Consider the following 22,897-nt stretch of genomic DNA (forward strand, 5'->3'; position numbering starts at 1 on the left):
AGATATCGACATATTATAAAATATAATTTAAATTCTTTACAAGAATTTACATTTAAATTAAAATATAAATAAATACCGCACAATTCACTACATTAAAGAAATATTTTACAAATAAACAATGCATGTTTGACGCGAATTATTCACGAAGGAATGACAAAGAAATGGAATGTCCTTTGGCATTCTTAAGCCAAGTGTTGACATTGGCTGCAGAAAGTATTCGTAGGAATGAATCGAGATTCATTTTCTCTCTCGAGCCTATCGATGCGTGGATAATACGCGAAACAATCGTTTCGTCTAAATGGATCCCGTTTCTGCACGTATTTTAATTAAAACGAACGATACCCAGCGTAGTCGGAATTCCATTTTTTAAAACGGAAACTCTAAATATTTGATCCGTAATTGCCGATTTTAATATAGAAATTTTATCGGGGGTTAAAAAAAAAATGCGTAGTAACGTGCACGTAACCGAAGGCAGTTCGTTCTTTTTATTGTTATAGTAGCGTATAGAAGCCATTGGTCATAGAAGCCTCTGGGCATAAACAGTAAGTGTTAACCTTATTTGGACATAGTTATCTAAGGCCTTTAATTATAATTGTTATTTAGTGTGAAGCGATGAAGGTAAATTGTTTATTTATTATCGTTATCGCATCCGTTCGTGATGCAGATTATCAGATATCACTTGTGTATTATCCGATCACGTGTAATTTTGAAACTGATTAGTTTTTAGGTTCAGCTGTTGTTGGATTTAAAACAAGAAATTAACATTACTTTGTCTTTCTAGACAATAATACTATTGTTATTGAGTGGAGAAATACAAGGATTTGTTATTGTATGGTGTCAAATAACTATATATTAGCATATGAGTGCTTGGTAATTGAGATACATTATCAGAAGGCCATTTGTTAAGTATTACAATGCTAAAACTTAATGGTAATATTATAATTAAGTTTATGGTAATTTACACGAATGTAAACATAATAAGTTTTTGTTTCAAGTATTGTTATACGAACAATTTTGAATAAGCAAATAATATAAGCGAAGACATAAATCATTATAATTGCTCTTTATTAAATCGTGTAATTTGGTATAAAATTATATAAGGACACCCGATAATGACCGGAGTTTGCTTTAATATAGATTATATGATGTGTTGTAATTTTAAACGTTTAATATAAAATTAGTAATATATGAAGAGATTAAATACATAATTTAATACGGGTTATTTATACGCCGTGTATATATAACTTTTACAATTGTTGTACTTATTTACCAGTTTTTCATGATTAAGTTGATGAAATTAAATGCTTTTTAAGTACTTTCATCTCTAGCTCGACAATTTTCTTTTTTTTTTTTTTTTGTTAAATCAATGCAAATATACATTTTAAGTTTTCTATTTTTTAATTGAATGGTACTAATTACCAATTATAGAATAATTATTCTGTGATATTTAAACTTATTTACTTTCAGAGTTTATAAAAATAATATGTTATTTTATAAAATATATATATATATTATACTCAATATTCATATATAAAATACTCACTACATAAACAGTATTTACTCACTGAATAGTGAGTGTTAATACCCAAAATGTAATGAGAAAGTATTCGATTAATATACTTGGTAATTCTAATTATTAAGTAGATTAAAATTCTTCTAATTAGCAAATCCAGAAATTTACATATACCGTGCTTCAGAATCAAAGGAACAGATGAACTAAAGTTTTTGTATAAAATATAAGTTTTCATATGTACTGAATGTAGAAACAGAGTTGACAAATCAAAGTTCAATAAGCAGCTGGATTTAATATGCAACTTTAGTCATGTTACTGTTGATTTGTTTTCCTGTAATCTGATTAACTCAAATATTTATATCATATTCATTAACATTAAAATTATTTTTGCCAGTTTTCCAGCCAATGAAAGTATGAAATGGGAAAAATATCCCATTTTGTAGTTTTTAATAAAATGTTTCGAAGCTGGAAAATGATTGAAATTCATACCGATAACATTCAGAATGCTATAATAACAAATAAGTCATTGTTATAGCATTATAAAGATTAATCCAATCTTTAGATTTGATAAACTGTACTGAGAATTTCTCTTTTGTTTATTTTTCATTATTAATAAATACTGTAGTTAACCAAGTGTCCGAACCTGCGGTTCTTCTCGTACTGAGCAGGATTACTATCGCAACGACTGTAGTTACTGTGTTAAAATACTGTAGTTAAATTTGATATCTGTCTTTCTCCTTCAATAGTTTTATGGTAATCTTTCTTGTGATATAAATTAGATATTTAAAATATTATTTAATATTTATTCTTCTTCTTATATATGTAAAAATATGATCAGATAACTTTAAGAATTATAAGCCTGTGAAAAATAACTATTTAAATTGTTATTTGGTTTATTAACCTTGTAAGTTTTGTTCTTTAAATGATTATCATCACTGTTTCAAAGTTGAAAAATGATTACCCTAATTCTTAAACATTTTAATCAAAAATTCTATAAAGAAGCTATTTTAATAAATAAAACTGCAATAAGTCTAGTGATATGACCTATATTTAGCTTTGTTATTTTATTATATAAAATCTTTGTCTAGTTTGAAGGATTTAATATATATATATATTTTTTAATACAGTATCATTCTTTATTGTTATTCAGCACTTTATAAACAGTATTATCATAGTCATTAATATGGTTGGTTGGTACTATTATTTGTTCTCTAGTAGCAATAAGATTTTAACTTTTTATATACTTAAGTTTTCAAATTCTTTTTTTTAAAGTTTTTGCAAATATACATATAAATTTTTTTCTCTACTGTTCTTAATCTAATCTTAATAAAGTTACATAAATGTGCAGTTTATTATTAATCCAGTGTGATTTCAAAAAATTTTTTAAGTAAATGCAATATTCAATGTTTGTTTTGATATAAAGTGTACTTGTTATTAAATTATATTTAAAAATATTTAGTATAAAGTGTTTATTGTAAAGAACATTTTATATTATTATTTAATATGTTTCAAGTATTTGTTTTTACGTGAAATTAATAAATCATTACTAGCAAACATTGGTATATATGGATTTTAAGAAGATTGAAAACATTCATACTATGTTCTTAACACAGATTATGGAGGGGCACTGTCAACTGGATGATGGACAAGCGGGCAACAAAATGAGATGAACAATAGACAAAATACAAATTTTTTTTTATAACCTATTGAGCTACTATCTGGTAAGTTTAAATAATATTTTTTAAGAAACAAGTCAATCGTTTCTTAAAAAATTTTTAAATTTATGAGTTAAAAGAACAGTTTTTGTATTGATAATTAACAAAGATATTTATCCAGATTACATACTGTATTTATTTATTTACTTATTTATTTTTACAAATAAATAGAAAAGTCTCCAAGAACAGTTGATATCTACCTTCAAAATTAACAAATATATGTAAAAACAAACATAACCTTTACATAAAAAAATAAAAATACATTACATTATAGATTAAATATAATATAAATTGAAACAAAAAAAGTATAAAAGTTCTTCTAAAGAATTTGCTTTAGAAGAACTGTTTTTTTTTTTATGTGCTTTGTTAACTGTTCTGGCATAAAATAATTAATGATGCTACAGTATGTTATTTGAAAAGATTTCCTTTTTCTAAGTTGGAAATAATGCATAACTCATAGTTAAGACTTACAATGTATGAGTTATATTTATATATATTTTACCAATATTTACAAAAACAAAATAAATAAGTAAATAAAAAATATCTGTCAAATTGTATGCTTGCTAAGCGTGTGAAAACTTTTAAGTTTCTGTCACCCAATTGACAGTCTCTCAATTGATCATCACCTAGTTGTCATGTACCTGATTTTGGATCATTCTCTCTCTCCTCAACCAATGGTTGGTGGGCAAACATGGATGTTTGAAGTCTTATACCTTCTCTCTTCACTTAGCTAGCTGTTTTATCTGTTGATAAGGCCTTTTCCGTAATAACTCATTGAGATATTTCACTCTGGGTCTTCCACGTCCCCTTTCGCCCTTTATCTTTCCTTCCGATAAAACATTCATCCATTCTGAGTGTTGAATTAGATGGCCAATCATGTCATTTCTCCTTTCCTCTATCATTCTCAAAATTTCTCTCTTCTTTGTTGCCTCTTCCAAAACATCCTCATTCCTCTTTCTCCCTGTCTACGACACTCTCATCATTCTTCGCCAGCACCATATCTCAAAGGCCTCCAGTTTTCTTTTCTCCACTGTTCAGTGTCCCATGTCTGAACCATACAATGTTATGCTCCAGATGAAACTCTTAATGAATTGCTTCCTGACATTGATTGATATATTTGTCGATGTTAACATCTGTCATTTCCTATAGAATGTCTGTTTTGCTTGGGCTATTCTCGCTGTAACATCTCTCTCACTCTTTCCATATGAGGTAATTATGCTTCCTAGGTACGTGAATTCATTGACTTCTATTTTTTCATCATCCGAATGGATGTTCATTCCTCCTTGTTCCTTTTTTATGAACATCTCATAATCTTTGGTTTTTTTTCCTTTGATCATTATGGTGATCCATAATGAGCCTTTTCTATTTATAAGGAGACTTTTCTATTTATTTGTAAAAATAAATAAGTAAATAATCTGTGGTTTTTAATGGATTAATTTAAAAGTCTTTGTTCATTTTTAGGCCAGTGCTTACTATTTTAAGTTATATGCAAACTAGTTTATGATAAGTTTTGGCTGGTGTAGCCATATTCCATTTCTTCAGAAACTGCACTTGTGATAATATTAATAATGTCACACCAATACCTGTAAACGCAATATAATTTTAATTATACTCTAACATCTAATGTAAAATTATGTTGTGATGTGTTGGCATTCAAATCTGATTTGAATGCCATCAGTATGGAATTTACTTTCTAAATAGAATATATTTTTCTTTTTAAAAATGACTAAAAACATCAGAGTATAATTTTAATTATACTGCGTTTAAAGGTATCGGTGTGACATTATATGCAAATTATTAATAAAAGTTAAATTTTAGAAAAAACTGAAATTGCTTATTAATACAGTAAAATTTTTAAAGTGATGGTAATAATGAAAAAAGATAAACATTGTATATTATTTTTGTTAATTCAATACAAAACATTTTCGAGAGGATATATCCTTCAATAAAGATATTTTAGGACATTTTGGATATTTTTTGTAACATTTTAGGATAGTTTTTCAAAAATTTATAAGCTTTTATAACATTTTTATTTCTAATAAATTCATAATTAACTGTTTTTTAATTTAGTTGAATTATAAACAGTTCTCCAAATTTAAACTTACTACAAAAACCTGCTCACTTTAAATTATTTGAAATAAATACTCTTTGTTTAAACTTTGTATGCAACTCTAATATTATTCTTTTTCCTAAGCAATAAAAAAAAATTACCAACAAAGATATATATCTTGGCACTTTTCAGATGTATGAATGTTTCCTAACAGTTTTTAAATACTTTATGTATGAATAATTCATACATAAATGTAAGTGTTTATGCTCTATTAATCTCTAATATACTGTTATTTGCTTTAATGACTTTTTTGTGGTATAAATTAGTTGTAACCCTTTTTAGAAAAATTAGAAGTTAAGATTGGCCAGTGGAGTAGCGAGGGGGGACAAGGGGGTGTATCATGCACCCGGCGCCACTCGCAGAGGGGCACCCAAATGGTCTCCAAGACAAACTATATGTGTTTCTGGAGGGGAGTGGGGGGTAATAAAGTGCCATGCCCCGGGTGCCGGTTATGTTCGCTATGCCACTGAGATTGGCTTATGTAAATTAGCATTATATTAATAATATAGGATGATCAAACAAAAGTAGAGTTTGTGAAGTCTGCATCAAAACATTACCAATGTCATGAGAAAACTGTTGCAAAGTCTGACTTGCCCCATTGCTAAACTCTTTAGCTACTTTACAAACGTCTGTTTATTTGATCATCCAATATAAAAATGAACTGTTGTTTAGTTTCACTCTATATCAGTAAAATAAGTTTTGATGTCTTTAAATCAGCTATATAATTCTACTAGACTGGTGACTATTTTTTTAGTAGTCTACATCAGGGATGGCAAACCTTTTTTGAGTCCATGTGCCATATAGTGAGCATAATTACATTTAAAAACGTTTGTACACACCAAATTTTAAACTTCAAATAACAAAATATAAACAAATATGCTTTAATTAGAATAAATGTAAAGAAGCTGATGAAAAACGGATGACCAGGTAATAAACCAAAAAAGATGATTGAAGAAAGACAGACGATAAATTGAAATCATTTGATATGATGAGTACAAGTTGGTTTCTTTTGACTTGCCATCTTGGTCTATAAATGTTAAGAAGTGCATAAATTTTAAGTAAACTTTTAGTTACAGTATTCTGATTATGGTAATGTTTAAAAATTCTCAACATTTATCATTTGTTTTGAGTTAAAGCAATCCTGTCAGTAATTACCAGTATTAGTTTGCACTTGTATCTAAAAATTAGTGTGAAAGTCATTTTTGAAATGAATAAAGTATATTTTATACATGCAAAATTTCAATAGATTCTATATGTATAAATTCATAGCATAAAAAAAGAACTATATTAATTAATAACTAATGTTTTTGAAAGTATATTTATATATAAAATCATAAGACTAAGAAAGATTACAATTACATATACTGAAATGCTTCAAGTTTAAGTGTAATGCAGTCTTCTAAATTTGTACTGCTGTAATTCATAAAATATATATTGTATATTTATAAATGTCAATTACCAGTAGTATATTTCTTTCTTTCTTTTTCTTGTAGGAAATATCAATAAACTAGAATCAATTTAATAACAGGAAGCTGAACATTATCAGCTATTTGAAACTCATACCAAGAATGACGATTATAAAAAAAAAGTTTATTGATGATTCATAAAATATTTAGTGTTTTTTTAATTAAATATAAATACAATTTTGAAGTTTTGTATTTTAAATTTTATAATTAAATTAATCTTCTTCATTAAAATTAATTGTAAAATGTTAAAATTAAACAGTATTTTTAGTTTTAACATCTTATGCTTGATGAAAAAGTCAAATTTTCATTAAACTTTGCAAGATAAACATGTGAATGTTCTATAAAAGCTATAGACTAAAAATTGTGTAAACAAACTTCAGAATATAACTTCATTAAATTAATTTAATAGTATATATAAGTGATGATAAATTAAATGACAATCACAATTTGACATGACATCAAAACGCCCCCTATTGTTTTTACAAGGATTCTATCCTAAATTGTTAGACATGCGTTGAGAAATTGTATTTAAAAATTATAAGTTTCTTAAAGGCACCAACCACTGCCGAATTATCAGGCTAGAAAACGGCTATATTAAAGATAATATAGCTGTTTTCTAGCCCGATAATTCGGCAGTGGTTGGTGTCTTTTATATATACAGTATAACGGGTTAGTTGTTGTTTATCTATATAAGTTTCTTAACACTCTTTTATAGATTATGGCCATGCATAAAAATTCTATTTGACTATGGTTGATTAATATATAAAATATAATGGCCGAATTCTTTGTTTTAAATTATTAGATAGCTTAATCGTTTTCATTGCAAATGAAACTAGTGCCAACAATTCATTCGTATGTTTGTGACTATACAAAGATATCAAAACACTAATATTGATGAATTAATTGTAGTTTGTTAAATATACATGTTTGTATTTTTAAGGATAATTAATGATTTTGCATAAAATTAGATTGCATAGTTATCAGTAAATTAAAAAATTTCTTAAAAAAATTTTTATTAAAAGTCTTCTAAATGGAAGATGAACTGTTTTAACAAATTTTGAAGAATATCAAAATCAATAGTTTCCTTTATTATCATCTCAGAAAAACTCGCAATAGTATTAGGAACATTTATCCGAAAGTTATTGCTTGTTTTGACTTATATCTTTCTTCAAACTATTGAACAAATGAAAAAATTTGGTAAGTGATGATAAAGTTATGCTTATTTAATGGAATAAATTTTAAAATTTACATTTACTGAATGGATACGCAACGTTTTGACTAACGTCTGTTATAAAAAAAATAGCATTTTAGTGTTCTTTTTTCCTCTGAAAATCATATATATACCATAGAACATTCTTTTACCTAATAGGTGTACTTGTAGTTACATAAAATTCAGTACTAAAATAATTTTCATAATCAAATATCATGGTTTGGGTATACTATAGATTACTCCCTATGGAATTTCGTGTGTTTGGGTATATATCTGAACTCAGGGGACCGAGACAAGTTCAACGATACTCTACTTTTGGACCGGAGACGAAAAATAAAAAAGTTATCATACTTTTTTCCGGCGATCGCGCGATGATAGGGAGTCGCATCACTCTCCGCTAAGTCAGCCTCGCTATCGCGATCGGGAGTCGCGTGCTTGCCGTTAAAATTGCCTTTAGTTGACGTTTCCCCCTTTTTTACTTTGTTCAAGAACTACCGTGAATCGATCACTAGTTTAGCACATGACGGCGTGTGGTGGCTCCCATACGAGAGGTCAGTCGGGCCGCCATGTTCGCTGCCATAAGTAACATTAACCAAAATGGCGATCGCGCGATGATCAGAAGTCGCGTCGCTCTCTCCGCTCCCGTATCGCGTGTTTAACGCTCCGGGAGATGACCGTAGTCCGACGTCACGGTTTGCAGACTTTACCGCAAGATGGCAATACTAGCAACTACGGTGCCGTCTGCATGAGAGCATTAAAAAAGTATGGTAACTTAAAAAGTGTGATAACTTTTTTATTTTTTGTCTTCGGTCCAAAAATAGGGTACCGTTGAACTCGTCTCGGTTCCCTGAGTTCAAATATATAATCAAAGTCCTGAAATTCCATAGGGAGTAATCTATAGTACACCCCATAGTTTTTTTTTAAAAAAAGGAATTACGTTTTAAAATGTATGTTGTATATTTTTTTTTAAAATATACAATGTACATTTTAAAACACTTAAGGAACTAGTCCAATGTTTACAATTTTAACAAGTACACAAACAACTATTCTATAGTTTTAATATATTTTATTCCTTTTTTAAAAAATAAAATAAGCACTGCATTATATGTTTGCTTGGGATTTTTCAAAGTAGAGATTAAGATTTAAGATAAACAGGTAAATTTTTTCTTTGCAAACTTAATGAGGCCAATACTGATATCATCTTTAACTCCTGGCTTGTTATTTTTCATCTGCTTTAAGTTATCTAGTTCTTTGATTGTTATTGTTGGAGATAGGCTAGGACAGGGATGGAGAACCTTTTTGAGTCCGCATGCCATATTGTAAGCATACTTAGCTTTAAAGATGTTAATGCGTGCCAAAGTCTTGGACTTCTAATAATGATATTTAAAGAAATTAAACGAATACCCTTTAATTCGTATAAATGTTAAAAGTCTGATTGAAAAAAGTATGATCAGGTGATAAACAGAAAAGATGATTGAAAAAAACAGAAATCATATGATACATTACATGCCAGATAATTTCTCTTACGTGCCATAGGTTCGCCACCCCTGGGCTAGGATGTCCTGATTCCTGAGGTGAATTGTCTTTGGAGCTGTCATCATCATATAACTCCTGATAAAATCTACACACAAGATATCATAAATAGAATATCTTTTGTGGTGATACCATTCTTCTCCTTGATTTGCTATAATTAGTTTTTTTTTCTTTTGTTCATCATATTTCTCCTCAATATTTTCATGCTATTATTGTTTTTGACTGTTTTGTGTATTTTTCTTGTTTAGTATTATATTTTCTTATATTTACCCTCATTTTTCCCCCTCACACTTTTACAAATTTCAGCATCTTCTATTAGATTAGATTTATTTTGGTCCTGTTTTAATATTTCCTTGTCTCCTCCTTTAATTTATTTTCTTTTTGAAAATAACTATAATATTACTGTATTTTCTATAAGAATTAATTTCAAATAAGTGAGTGAAGTGAATATATTGTAGCTAGATTTATTATGTAAGATATTTCAGCTGTTTATTTTAAAAAAGTAAATGTAATTGTTTGGACATGATGACAGCTTTGTGCTTGAATTCCTATAATAAAGCTATAATCTTAAACATTAATATTAAAAAAATTTTAATGTATATATAGACTCGGTGGTAATTAAAGGTAACTTCACACGAAAAATACACAAATTCCAAATACAGTACTTTAAGAATTTCCTGTAACAGATAGTGGATATTCTTCAAAAATTCAAAACATTATTAGAAGTTTCAGTTCTGTTAAGAAATTTATTTTTATTTAAAACAAAATATCATCATAAATATACATATACAGAATAAGACATTCAGGGATTGACCTCTCCGCACCCAAACACCTGAAGTAATTCTGAATATCTCGTTCGAAAGACAATTGTTTTCTTAGGTAGTGTGCAAAATTTCAAGATTTTGTATAAAGTGGTTGCCAAAATATAAGCAATTCAAAAGTGAAAAAATCACCAAAAAAGCTGTATTTTCTTCTTTTTCTTCATCTGGCACTGCAGACGCTTGTAGAGTAAAAACTACTGGGTCTAGAAAACTCAAATTTTAAACTTAAGGCTTTCTCATTATCAGCGAGGTGCTCGCGAAACTTCTGAATCAATAAGTCAAAGTTCACAGGGGTTTCCCATAGAGCTAATTCAGTTTTATGGCTTAATTTTTTGTTTATAAAGATCAAATTGCATGGAAACAAATGAATTTTATTTAAAATGTTACTCAGAATTACAAAAGCTCAAATTTATGCAAATTAAAACTTTTTATAACAATTTTTTTAAATGGTGTACCGAAAGCATCAGTCAATATTGTGATTTGTGTTCTTACAAACGAGTTTTATCCATTTCTTATATACATATTGCTGAAAATTCAATGTAAATTCAGTTAATTATGTTGGGTTATTGAGAGAAGACAGCAGATGCAAATAATTCAGATCCACACAATCCATAAAAAAATTTTCATAATTTTGACATATTTTAAATAAAATAAACCCGTTATTTCTAAATCAAATAACAGAAAATTACCTTCAATTAATTCAAGTAAATAAATAATCTGGTAGAATGCAGGTCTTGTGTGTTGGTGGCTCTGCATCAATGTATTGAAGGAGCATCATTTATTCTTGTTCTCTGTTTTAAGTTTTGGTTTGTACTAATTTTGAAAAATTACTAGGTAATTTGAGAAATACTGGTAATTGTATATGAAAATAGAAAAACATAATTTATTAGTTTTGACCAGCAGATGTTTGAGTTAGCAGTTTTATATACTAATTCCACAAGGATCTGAGTCTTAACTACTATAGATACTTCCATTGATATTGGGTACCAAACCTTTGGTACCCAATATCAAAGGAAGGCTTGTGTTGCATATTCAAAATTTACCATGCATAAATTTATTGGGTATTAGTCAACATTGCTGCTAACATGTCTCTCACTTGCATTCAAGTCCTATTTTTTTGCATCCCTTAAGAATTAAGGCAAATACACCAAATGCCAAAATGTGAATTGATATATTTTTTTTTATCACCATAAAACTCCTCTGAATTGAGTTTAGATTGTATAAACATCTGACAATGTTGTTATGTCTGTATAAGTTTATTCCTTACCAGACAGGAAACTCACCACCAGAGCCACTTTCAATATGTTTGATTGTGCAATACTATAAATTTATATAGATGTGTAATGCAAGTGTTAATACTTGGACCATTGGAGCTTGCAATTTAACTTTTTCAATGTAGTGTTTGTTTCATTTGTGTCATTTCAATAATTTAAATCAGGCAATTAATTAGAAATGTCTTTTGGTGTCTGTTGGTTGTGCCCACATGTGTATGCCCACTTGTGTCAGCTCTGATGTTAGTCTCAGGCACTTGCATGTGGTTTGATTAAATCTTCTACCATAAGCTGGAATTTTTGTAAATTATATATTTAAAAAAGTACACCTTTTGATACATTTCCAGCATGTCTTTATAGTTCTAACAAATCTTTTTGGCTTGATTTACAGGCCTCCTTCAGGTTAGAAGCCATTCTAATTGGAAGGAGTTATGTTGTGTTCCAAAATGGAACAATTCAGTTTCTTTTTTCATTTTGGAACATAACATATTGTAATTCCTTCAATTAGAATTGCTTCTAACCTGAAGAAGGCCTGTAAATCAAGTTGAAAACATTTGTTAGAACTATAAAGAAATGCTGGAAATGTATCAAAAGGTGTGTTTATATATATATATATATATATATGTGTGTGGTTTGATATTTCCTTATGCCACATAAGCTTTCTGTATAAGACCTTCAGTATTATTGAAGGTAGTTAAGATTTGGTTCCAGTTCTGGTTTTAATGGTACAGCTATCCCTCATACAACATGGCACAGTTTGAAAATTGGGAATATCCCCTGTACAACATGGTTTCCGGTTTTGCTCTAACACAGTTTCACACAAATATCAAAACTTTTAAGTGTAAACTCCATTATTTAATCATTTTTTTATTCAAGTAAGCATTGTGTGCTGTCTCAAATTTACCCATGAATTTTAGAATAGTGAAATTTTCAATTGGTTTTGTGCCATTTGTCAGGTTTACTTTAATGAAAACTGACAGTGCAATTTGTTTCTTCCTTGCCCCAGCTTTCCTATCAACCAGGTATCGTTGTCATTGCTTTCAGACTTTAGCCCTTAAGACTGTCACTGTTTTTAGTTTTCATACATTAATTTTCGTATTTACCTAAAATTGTTTAATAACATTTAGTAAAGTTTTTTAAACTGTTTTTTAACCATAGGTAAGTAATCATTTATAAAAATGACGAACGAAATACAGTGCTCAAACCGTTCCTAACTCGAACAATTTGGTATTCAAACACAAATTCTGAAAAATAAATTGCTCAACAAATCAACAAAAAAGCTCAGATGATAATGATACTTTGTAAAAAGAAAATACCCTAGTTTAATTAAAATTGATATTAACACTTGATACCATACTTTTAATTGTGATTGTTAGTTAATTATTGATTGATTTACTAAACATATCTCTTAGTAATGAAAAAGAATAGTATACCTTTGGTAACTGCTGGAACCTAACCCTATGTTTTGCACTAGTCTTTTGTTTCATGTAGTGCAGATTCGCATTACACAGCATTTTTCAGAACATAACTAGTGTTATAGGACGGATACCTGTACATTATTTCTGATAAGACCAAAAAATGAACAGTAAATTTTTAAATCATTATTTAAGGTTAACAACATAATAAAACATGACAATGTTTATCTCTCTAATTCTGTTTAATTTATTGCTTCATTTAGGTCAATGATTCCAATATATAATATACTTAACCTTTTACTATTAAATGTCGGAATAGTATCAAAGTTAAAGTGCTATGATGATGTAAATTAATGGCAAATATTTATTTTAATATTTTTTTTTGTTATTAAACAAAACTTAATAATATCTTTCTTAAAACAGATAAAAACATGAATAGAAATGAATCATCACATTTCCAATGTTATTCGTATATGTGTATAGATGATGTGTGTGAAGATGTCACAATATGTGAAAATGCTTTGATGGTAGGTAATCAATTTCTCTATTAATTTACCCGAAGTTTTGAGACTCATTATCACTTTTTCCTCCTCAGTGTTATAGTTACAATGTGTATGATGCTTACGGTGTACAGCGTCGTCAAAAAGGCTGTCTGTTTAAGCCAGAATGGTTAATGATGCTCTGCAGCACGGCTCATCACGAAGGAAGAAAAGAATTTTCTGGACAATACAGTGGTAAATGCTGTCGGGGGAATCTGTGTAACAACGGATCTTTTCCCTTGTTAACTGCAAAAGCGACTGGTGTGTTTATTGATTACATATATTATCATAATGTGATATAATTATTTTAACGTGCTTAAAACTTTTTATAGCACAAGATCAAGCCATAACATCATCTTGGACTACAATTAACCTGATGTTGTATATATTGTTGCCAATTATTTTTGTTTGTGGTGTTTTATTAATTGTAATTTATATAATGAAAAGAAGATGCAACAAAAATATGGGTTCTCTGTTGGATCCAAATCATGATTACTATTGTGAAGAGTTGAAGACGGGCACAAATGACGATAATTCTTTAAGAGTATGCAAAATGTTTAATAATTATTTGATTACGACGATTTGAAAATTCTTCATGTTTCTAATTTCATTCTGTAGGAAATATTTGATGCTTCTGTAACTTCAGGAAGTGGATCTGGACTTCCTTTATTGATTCAAAGGACATTAGCAAGACATATACAATTAGTGGAATGCATAGGTAAGAGTCAGTCGTCACCTGTGAAACAAAATTTTATGAAATCATTCCTCCCAATAATTTCAGAAGTGAATAAATTTGAAATTTTATTTTAGGAAAAGGAAGATATGGTGAAGTGTGGAGAGGAATTTGGCAAGGAGAAAATGTTGCAGTGAAGATTTTCTTTTCTCGTGATGAAGCATCTTGGGTGCGCGAAACAGAAATTTACAGCACTGTCATGCTACGTCATGTTAACATTTTGGGTTACATTGGTTCGGATGTAACGTCTCATAATTCTTGTACTCAGCTGTGGTTAGTTACTCATTATCATGTGCTAGGATCATTGTATGATCATTTAAATTCAATGTCTGTTACTGTAAACGAGATGTTGACACTTGTTCTTTCTGCTGTATCGGGATTGGTACATCTTCATACAGAAATATATGGTACAAAAGGAAAGCCAGCTATAGCTCATAGAGACATTAAGGTAAATAATATCATCATTCATCAAAATCATATTTCATGAATTTTTAATTAATTGTAATAATTCTATTCTAGACAAAAAATATACTTGTTAAAAATGATGGGACTTGTGCTATTGCCGATTTTGGTCTTGCAGTAACTCATACTCAAACTACAGGCATTTTAAATGTAGGTGATAATCACAGAGTTGGCACTAAACGTTACATGGCACCAGAAGTTCTCGACGAAACTTTAAGTGCGGAAGTTTTCGAATCGTATCGCAGATTGGATATCTATGCATTTGGTCTTGTTTTTTGGGAAATATGCTGGAGATGTTTAAGTGGAGGTAATTTGTTAATTTTTTTAATTAATATTTTATGCAACAGGTTTAAATTATTCTAAATCATCCTTCTTTGTAACTATTAAAAACTTTATCTAGGAATAAGCTAATGAAAATTAGCTTATTCAATTCCTAGATTGAAAGGATGAAATGATATAAAAATTTATTTTCAACTTTTTGTTTATGTGAAATTTTACAATTGTTTAATAAATGTTACAGTTAAATGTTAGTTATAAATTTTCTCATTTAGATAATTTACTTCAATGTTTTTTAGTCAATCAGAGTGTCTAGTCTTGATTTATGTGAATAATAACATGAATGTATTCAGAAATACCTGTGGTACTAACTCATTGAGACCATTCATCCTCAACACATTCATGTTTGTCATTCACATAACTCAACACTAAGTACCAGGAATGGATTGAGATGTTGGTAAGACAAATTAAATATGAATTTTAAATACATCTAATGGCTACACCAGAATTATTAACAATTGTTAGATTGTAACACAATATGACAGTTTTTCAAGGATCAGTAATCACTAATAATTGCTTCATTTTACTGTGTACTATAACTTCACAAACATCTCTCCTCAACTGATTGTTATAGAAATGAAAAATGCAGTCGTCGTGGATCTTATGTCAATGCACAGTAAATCAGAACTACCCCAAACAATGGTGTAATTGGCCAATTCCCATCCTCTGTTGAAGGAAACAATGGTTATCTCAACCATTTGAACTTTCAGTTAACATTGTGACCTTACTTCCATCAGAGACTGTTTCATATGGTGTTTCTGTGAGTTTTCATTTACACCACAAATAGAACTACAGAGTACGTAAGCTTAATCATTAGCAGCTGAGGTCATAGCAGGAACCATTGAGATTGTAAGCCAAACAGAGATGCTTGAGCTCCAGTTTGCACAAATTCCTAGAGGACCAAGGCAGATAGCAAAAACTTTTACCTCCTTCCTAGGTCAATCCATTGGGCTGTTCAACCTTACTTACTGATTCCTAACTCCTTATTGCCTTGAAAAAGCATAACTACAGATTGAACGAGTGGAAGAATCTCCTAACACCTCAAAACAGGTCTTGCCCAACAAATGAGCTGTCAATCTAAGAAGGCATCATTTATGTATGTTATTAGGGAATGAGGTAACTGTTATTCTCTTCAACAGGTACACTAAGGACTGCCTGGATAATGGTGATTTGGTTGTACCATCATCCAGGTAATTCTTAGTGTATGTTGGCATAAAATCTATGATGGTTGCATTATTCTTTGGCTGGAAAGACTGTCATTGCCTGTACAGTTAAACAGGATTTTCTAATTCAAAAGTTTAGATTTTATTAATTTTGTTTACTTTAGTTTAATACAGTGTATGATTGGTTAATAAACAAATCGGATAACAAACACTTTCATGAAAGATTTTTGTGTTCGGACAACGAACACTTCACAGAACAAACACAAGAAGTGACGTAAAATAACAAATACCGATTGATCTTCTCTTGTCTTCAGGCAACAATTCAAAACTTTTCGGAGCACAGGAGACACCGACATCAACACTCAACTCGGTATATACTGATTGGATAGTATTCTTCCGAACTTTGAAACTCTCCCTTATAATTCCAGCCTTTTATTTTTATAACAGAAACAATTCTTTTATAGTATTTGCCTGACTGTCGGGCAGACACTTGTTAAGTTTACGTCGGTTTTTATTTTCGAAAGGGGAGTATAATAGCAAAGGTAGAGTGGGCAGATGTCTGATGTTTATGGGCAGTAGGCCACAGTTCAATCTTATCTAAGAAAGATACTGTATAATCAAGAAGATTCAAGCAGCTAAAGGAGTAACAAAAATCACACCTGAGAAATAAAGAACATTGAAGAGCTTATAATGGAACCTGAAACTGATTTGACAACAGAAGAATGCTGATGAGAACTCTTGAATGAAGAACAACAAGAAACTTGGCAAGATACGTTTTCTTCTGAAAATGAGAATTAATGCCGATATCTGCTATTAAACATCTTTTGAAGAAGTAGGAGGATGTCAGAACAATGGTCTTAGAATGGCATCCAAACCAGGTTAAAGTTAATAGACTTAGGGATCCGTACAATTACAATGCTATTAATTACTTCTGAAAAATCCTGAAGAAGAGAGAAAAGCAATCAGCTTTAGACAGATTCTTTAACTCCCATAAATGGAAAAAACATGACTAATATACAGTCTAGCATTTTTATTATTACATATAAATAAATGTAGTAAGAAAGTATGTTTTTTATTTTTCGGAGTCTCCAGAATGAATTAATCAAATCCCATAAAAACCTATGGTAAATCGATAATTGGTTAATGAACAATTCGGATAGCGAACAAAGTCTTGGAATGGATTATGTTTGTTAACCGATCACCCACTGTATTAATTTTATTGTGCCTAAATATTTAAAAAAATAATTGAGTTTTGGTTAATGATATTTAAAGATAAATTTTGCTAAATTTTACTTTGTTCTTATTAAAAAATTTTTTGTAATTATTTTACTGGTTATTTTCTTACTTCATTACAAAAATTTGAAATGAAAAATTGAATATTTTTCCTTATTTCTCAAAAGGTATTGCCGAACCATATAAACCACCTTATTTCGACATGGTTCCGAACGATCCTAGTTTTGAAGACATGAGAAAAGTTGTTTGTGTAGATGGAAGACGTCCTACCATTCCAAATAGATGGGCTTTTGATCCGGTGAGTTGCGCGCATTCGGTTTTTAATATAAACAAACTTCTCTCTGCTAATTTGGATTACTTTTCCTCTGTTTTAGACATTAAACGCTATGTCGAGATTAATGAAGGAGTGCTGGCATCCGAATCCGTCGGCCAGACTTACCGCCTTAAGAATAAAAAAGACTCTTATTAAGATATCTTCGGCCGATTCGAAACTAAAAATAGACACCATAAAAAACAGCCTTTAATGGTGCACGGAAGATTTTGAAGTTTCCATCGCTCCATCTAAATTAACATCAAATGAAATGCAGCTCTGAATGTAATCAATAGCTAGAACATAGAATAAAATCTTAGAATGTTAAGATTTTATTCTAATGTTTGGAGTTAAATATTATATCTGTTACAATTTTTTTTATTTTGGAATAAGTGTGAAAACAGCCGCTCCAGTTGCCATTTACAGTGCCATTTGGTCTCTATTGCCACAAAAATTTATTCATTTATTCCTTAAAAATCAGTTTGATGATATTCCATTTATTTCTTCCACAGTAAATGGTTCAGTTTCTAAGTATATCCTAGAAACTTGTAAACTTGTGAGACGATACAGTTAAAATAAATTAATGATTTCTTCTAGAGTATCTAATTATTTCTGTATTTTTAGGCACTTATAAAATCAAAATTCTATGTTTTGATGTTCAGAAACTTAAATTAGATGATGATAATCGGCAATGACACAGATTATTTGTCAAAGCAATATTTCCTTAGTTTATAAATACAGTAAAACCTGTGTAAGTTGGAATCACGTGGTACCAAATATTTTTCCAGTTTGGCAGGTTTCCATTTTGGACGGTTTTTTTTTAAATACAGAAAATTGCTCCGTTCCAAAGAATATTTGTTTTGTTTGGGTTTTACTGTATTATAATTCAATCACCAAGCTTGTAATTTGCTTTCCGTTGAGAATTGGCCATCAAACTAGGATTAGAATTTACGCAACTAAGTTAATCATTTCTTCCAGAAGTTTTCTTCACCTTTTGAAGATGAAGAAAGAGAGACTTTGCTTTTTTTTAATGGTATGACATCTGTATTTATATCATACAATTTTAAATTATTCTTTCCATTATAGTTCTGAATTGGAGATAAATTTAAATAAATTCACTCAAATTTGCAGTCTAGAATGTAAAAATTTGATTACGTTAAAGCTTCCGTGCATAGATTCACTTCCCAAAGTATTCTTTGCTATACTTTAATAAGTTTTTGGAAACCGAAAGATCGACGACAGTTGTGCCGTCTTAAACCGCACCGTTCCGAGAAAACTAATTATTCTTCCAATTTAAGTGGTGCATTTACTTTACTCCGACCACTCCGTGGCATTCATAGAAAATTTTCTTTGTAATATCCCTGCGTATTGTGGAGTTTGAAAGCTGGCGTGTAAAAAAAAAATTAAAATAGAATTATGATCAAATTTGGTACAAATTATTGTAATATAGTTTACTTATGTGCAAATGTTTATGTTATAATTGTGCGTATTCTATTTTGTTATATTAATGTTTAAGATACAATGTTTTCTATTCATTTGTATAAAATTGTCTTTACAAAAAACAGAAAATATGATATGCATGTTTTTTACATGGATGTTCATTAAAGCAGTAGTTCTTTATAAAAATTATATAAACTTATGTTTGATTTTCTTCTGGTTGTTTTTACTTAAATTTGAAAATAAATTTAATAATTGACATACGTATATGTCACATCCAAATATAATTGGGTATTTTGTATGATAAATGATTTAATTTATTTTTATAATTGTGGTTTACATCGAGTGAAAAATCACTTTTATTTCAGAGATATAAGAAGCTTTTTTAAATATTTGAGAGTATCGGTTTTGAAAATAACGTGAAAATTACAACTCGTTGGCCAGATGTCCACTTTGGCTTAATTTTAGTTTCCATTCCGGGGATCTAGAATCAAGTGTGGATTACTACTGCCTGAATTTTCTGATTACTGGTGGTCTCTGGGACTTTAAAAGAAAAAAATTGCTTCATCTTCAGTTGGTTTTGCGATGTGTGGCAGCTGCCAGACCTGTCGAAGAGGCTGCAACTATCCCAGGGATCTTCGGACAGATAGGTCAGTCTCCTGTCTTTTGGCTTCTGGTCGATCCTGGCACAGTTGTCCTTTCTGGCCTCGGTGCCAGGTGACTTCCCCTACACATTTTACAACAAAAATTCAGGTGCTCACCTACTTACTAAATCAAATTTTAGATGTACAGTACAGTACAGTCAAATTGTAAGAATTCTGAAGTTCTCTTGCCACTAAGCAGTAGCAAGTGAATAAATGAGCATAATGTATTCTGTTAGTGTTTGATCCTTCAATGTATTTAACACTAAGTGGTTTTTCTCTATACAAATGTACTTTTGAAGTTGGTTTTCAACTTAACAACAAAACCGTGGGAACCAAATCTGTAAGTAGGAGAGCACCTGTAACTCACTCTTTCCCGAAGACTAAATGATGCAGACGGAATGATACCGATCATATCATACACATAAGCATTGCATTTAATTATGAAGCATTTTTATAAACAAAAAACGACAAAGTATTGTACTTTAAACATAAACTGCCAACTTTTTATACACCCACAAGCTATTTTGTAAAACAATATAATAATGCATTAGCCTCACTGACACGAAATGTTTAAGTAGGAATTTCTTATAAAGACAAAATGGTAGATTTGAAAGAGGACCTCAAGCATATTATCAAAACAAATTTATGATGCTGTGAAACTAATTTCAACTCTTAACATCCTACAAATTCCACATGTCCAAGTACCATCTGACCATCTTTATTATTATTAATTTGCTCTGTTTAAATAGCAGCAGCAGTTTGTCTTATCAATATGTAGATTATATAGAGATTAAATAATTAATGTCATGATATTAGATGTGTATGATGAATTTTTCTAGGAGTGTATCAATTAGATAAATCATAATTAGATAATTCAGTTGTTAAATTATTATAATAAAAGGGTATATAATAAATCTTTAGGATATACATTTCAAATGGTCCATCATTAGCACCTGTGAATTGTTATATTGCTATTATATACATTAGGCACTTTCCAATTTACTTTGTCTTGATTGGTGTAGTTAAATTTTATCTGAAATACCCATGATCAAAAGGTATTGGAATGGTTCTATAAAATGCAAAATTTATTCTGTTCCCTTCAAATTAATCTCCTCCCACTGCAATGCACTTTTTCCAATGTTTTTCTGATCCTCAGAACATGCTTTAAAGTCATTTCTGTGAAACCCCTTTGGCACTCTCAGTGAATTTTGCTTAATGGCATAGATCGACTCGAAACGGCGACTATAAAGTGGAAATATTAGTCGAGGAAATGAGAAAAAGTCGCACGGTGTCACATCATGGGAATATGGAGCTTGGAAAACCATATTTCATTTGTGAATTTTGCCAAAAATTCACGAACAAAAAAGTATTGTAATCGGGTGCATGATCACGGTGCAAATTCCAGTTTTCTTGCTACAAATTGCTTCACTCAATATTCTTTGTTGATAGTTTTGGCCAGTCAGAAGTGTTGTATTATGCATCATAAATTAATCAACAACCTTGAAGTGAGACCAAAAAGATCGTGTCATTCAAAAATCACCTTTTGAGCACTTTACTCAATTGCCAAGCTGTTTTGATGTCAAAAGTAGACCCACATTTCATCACCAGTAATGATGCATTTTAATAATGTTTCCCCCTCGAGATATCATTTCCATGACCACTTGTTGAATTTTTTCCGAAAGTGTTCATTTTTGGGACATGCTGCAAGTCCAAATATCTTTAAAATTGTTTGACAAGATCCAAATGATACTGGGACATATTCAATGATGTTCCTAATTGTAAACGACGATCGTCGAGCACCAAATCTCTGACTCGAGCAACGTCGTTCGCCAGCGGAAGTGGATGGTCTACCAGAGCATGGTTCGTCTTCAACACATTCTCTGCCTTCTTTGAACATCTCGTACCACTTGAAACTTTTTTGATAGACCATCATCAACCAAAAGCATTTTGCAAAATTTCCTACATTTTTGTAGCAGTAATTCCATTGTAAAAACAAAATGTAATGCATGATCTTTGTTCAATTACACTTGATATTTTGAAAAATCACTGGTGCAAAAATTCTTTGCAAATAAATGCTTGTTTTGTGTGTAAACAAAAGCAGACAATGACATACAGATTGCTACTACACGCTGAAAGTCATACCAAATGACAAAAAAATGATGACATGCAGAATTTAAATGAACCATTCCAGATACTTTTTGATCACAGTAGTATACATATGCTATTAACAAGCAAGTGAAATAAGATTTTCATAAATTTATTGATATCATTAGAAGAAATGCACAATAGATTAAATATTTATTTTCTCCCTTCTTAGAGATAAAATTGTCTTTATAAAACTTTCTAGGTAAAATACCGGTACCAATAAGTATCACCTCTGTCTTTAAGCCTTTAGAATTTCTGGTACAGTTCAAAGATAACGACGAACAAACGTTTTCAATCCTTAATCTAGATCTGCTTCGGGTTCGAAAATCGTTCCAATTGCGGAATGCCAAGAATTTTGAACGTTTTCAAATACAAATTACTGGAATCATTAATGTATTGATAATATGGGGTGCAATCCTTCACATCTTTGGCAACAGCATTAAAATATAGTTAATCATTGGGGAATAATAAATATTTACTGATGTGGATGGGTCTTCACAGGCATATCGCCATGCTTGTGATATTGTGTTGCTTTCCTTGAAGTTTATATAGTTCCCTGATTTGCTTGCCTTGTAAATTTCTAGTGTTTCTAAGGCTCTGATGTGATCCGTTTGGATTTCTTTATGATGCTGGTGTCGTCCAAGTTGGCCTTTACATCGGGGTTGGTGGCATATGTTGCCTTTATCTTAGAAGTGATAATTTCCGGTACAGTTCAAAGTCTTTAAGCCTTTAGAGTCTTTATAAATTTTGAATCAATATCTGCCGACTTTTTCTTACACAGGATGGGCATAGATAAATTTAAACAAAAAAATTGTCATTACTTGCATTGACTCATTTTAGT

General features: G+C 30.2%; 1 protein-coding gene across 2 annotated transcripts; it reads left to right on the top strand.

The window, feature by feature from the left end:
• The first annotated feature begins 149 nt into the window (after positions 1 to 149).
• On the top strand, positions 150 to 19,465 carry sax (saxophone). Of its 2 annotated transcripts, none has more exons than XM_067269499.1 (9): positions 150 to 542; positions 13,478 to 13,581; positions 13,650 to 13,854; positions 13,926 to 14,137; positions 14,212 to 14,311; positions 14,404 to 14,774; positions 14,846 to 15,095; positions 17,688 to 17,818; positions 17,895 to 19,465. In XM_067269499.1, exons 2-9 carry the CDS (start codon positions 13,486 to 13,488, stop codon positions 18,042 to 18,044), a joined length of 1,515 nt encoding a protein of 504 aa, XP_067125600.1. In that variant the 5' UTR covers positions 150 to 542; positions 13,478 to 13,485; the 3' UTR covers positions 18,045 to 19,465. The 2 variants fall into 2 exon arrangements, with proteins under 2 accessions (XP_067125600.1, XP_067125594.1); XM_067269493.1 differs by lacking the exon at positions 150 to 542 and adding an exon at positions 560 to 930.
• Positions 19,466 to 22,897: the final 3,432 nt, after the last annotated feature.

Source organism: Centruroides vittatus, unplaced genomic scaffold (genome assembly GCF_030686945.1).
Source record: "Centruroides vittatus isolate TY-2023 unplaced genomic scaffold, ASM3068694v2 contig_1079, whole genome shotgun sequence".
NCBI classification, from domain to species: domain Eukaryota; kingdom Metazoa; phylum Arthropoda; class Arachnida; order Scorpiones; family Buthidae; genus Centruroides; species Centruroides vittatus.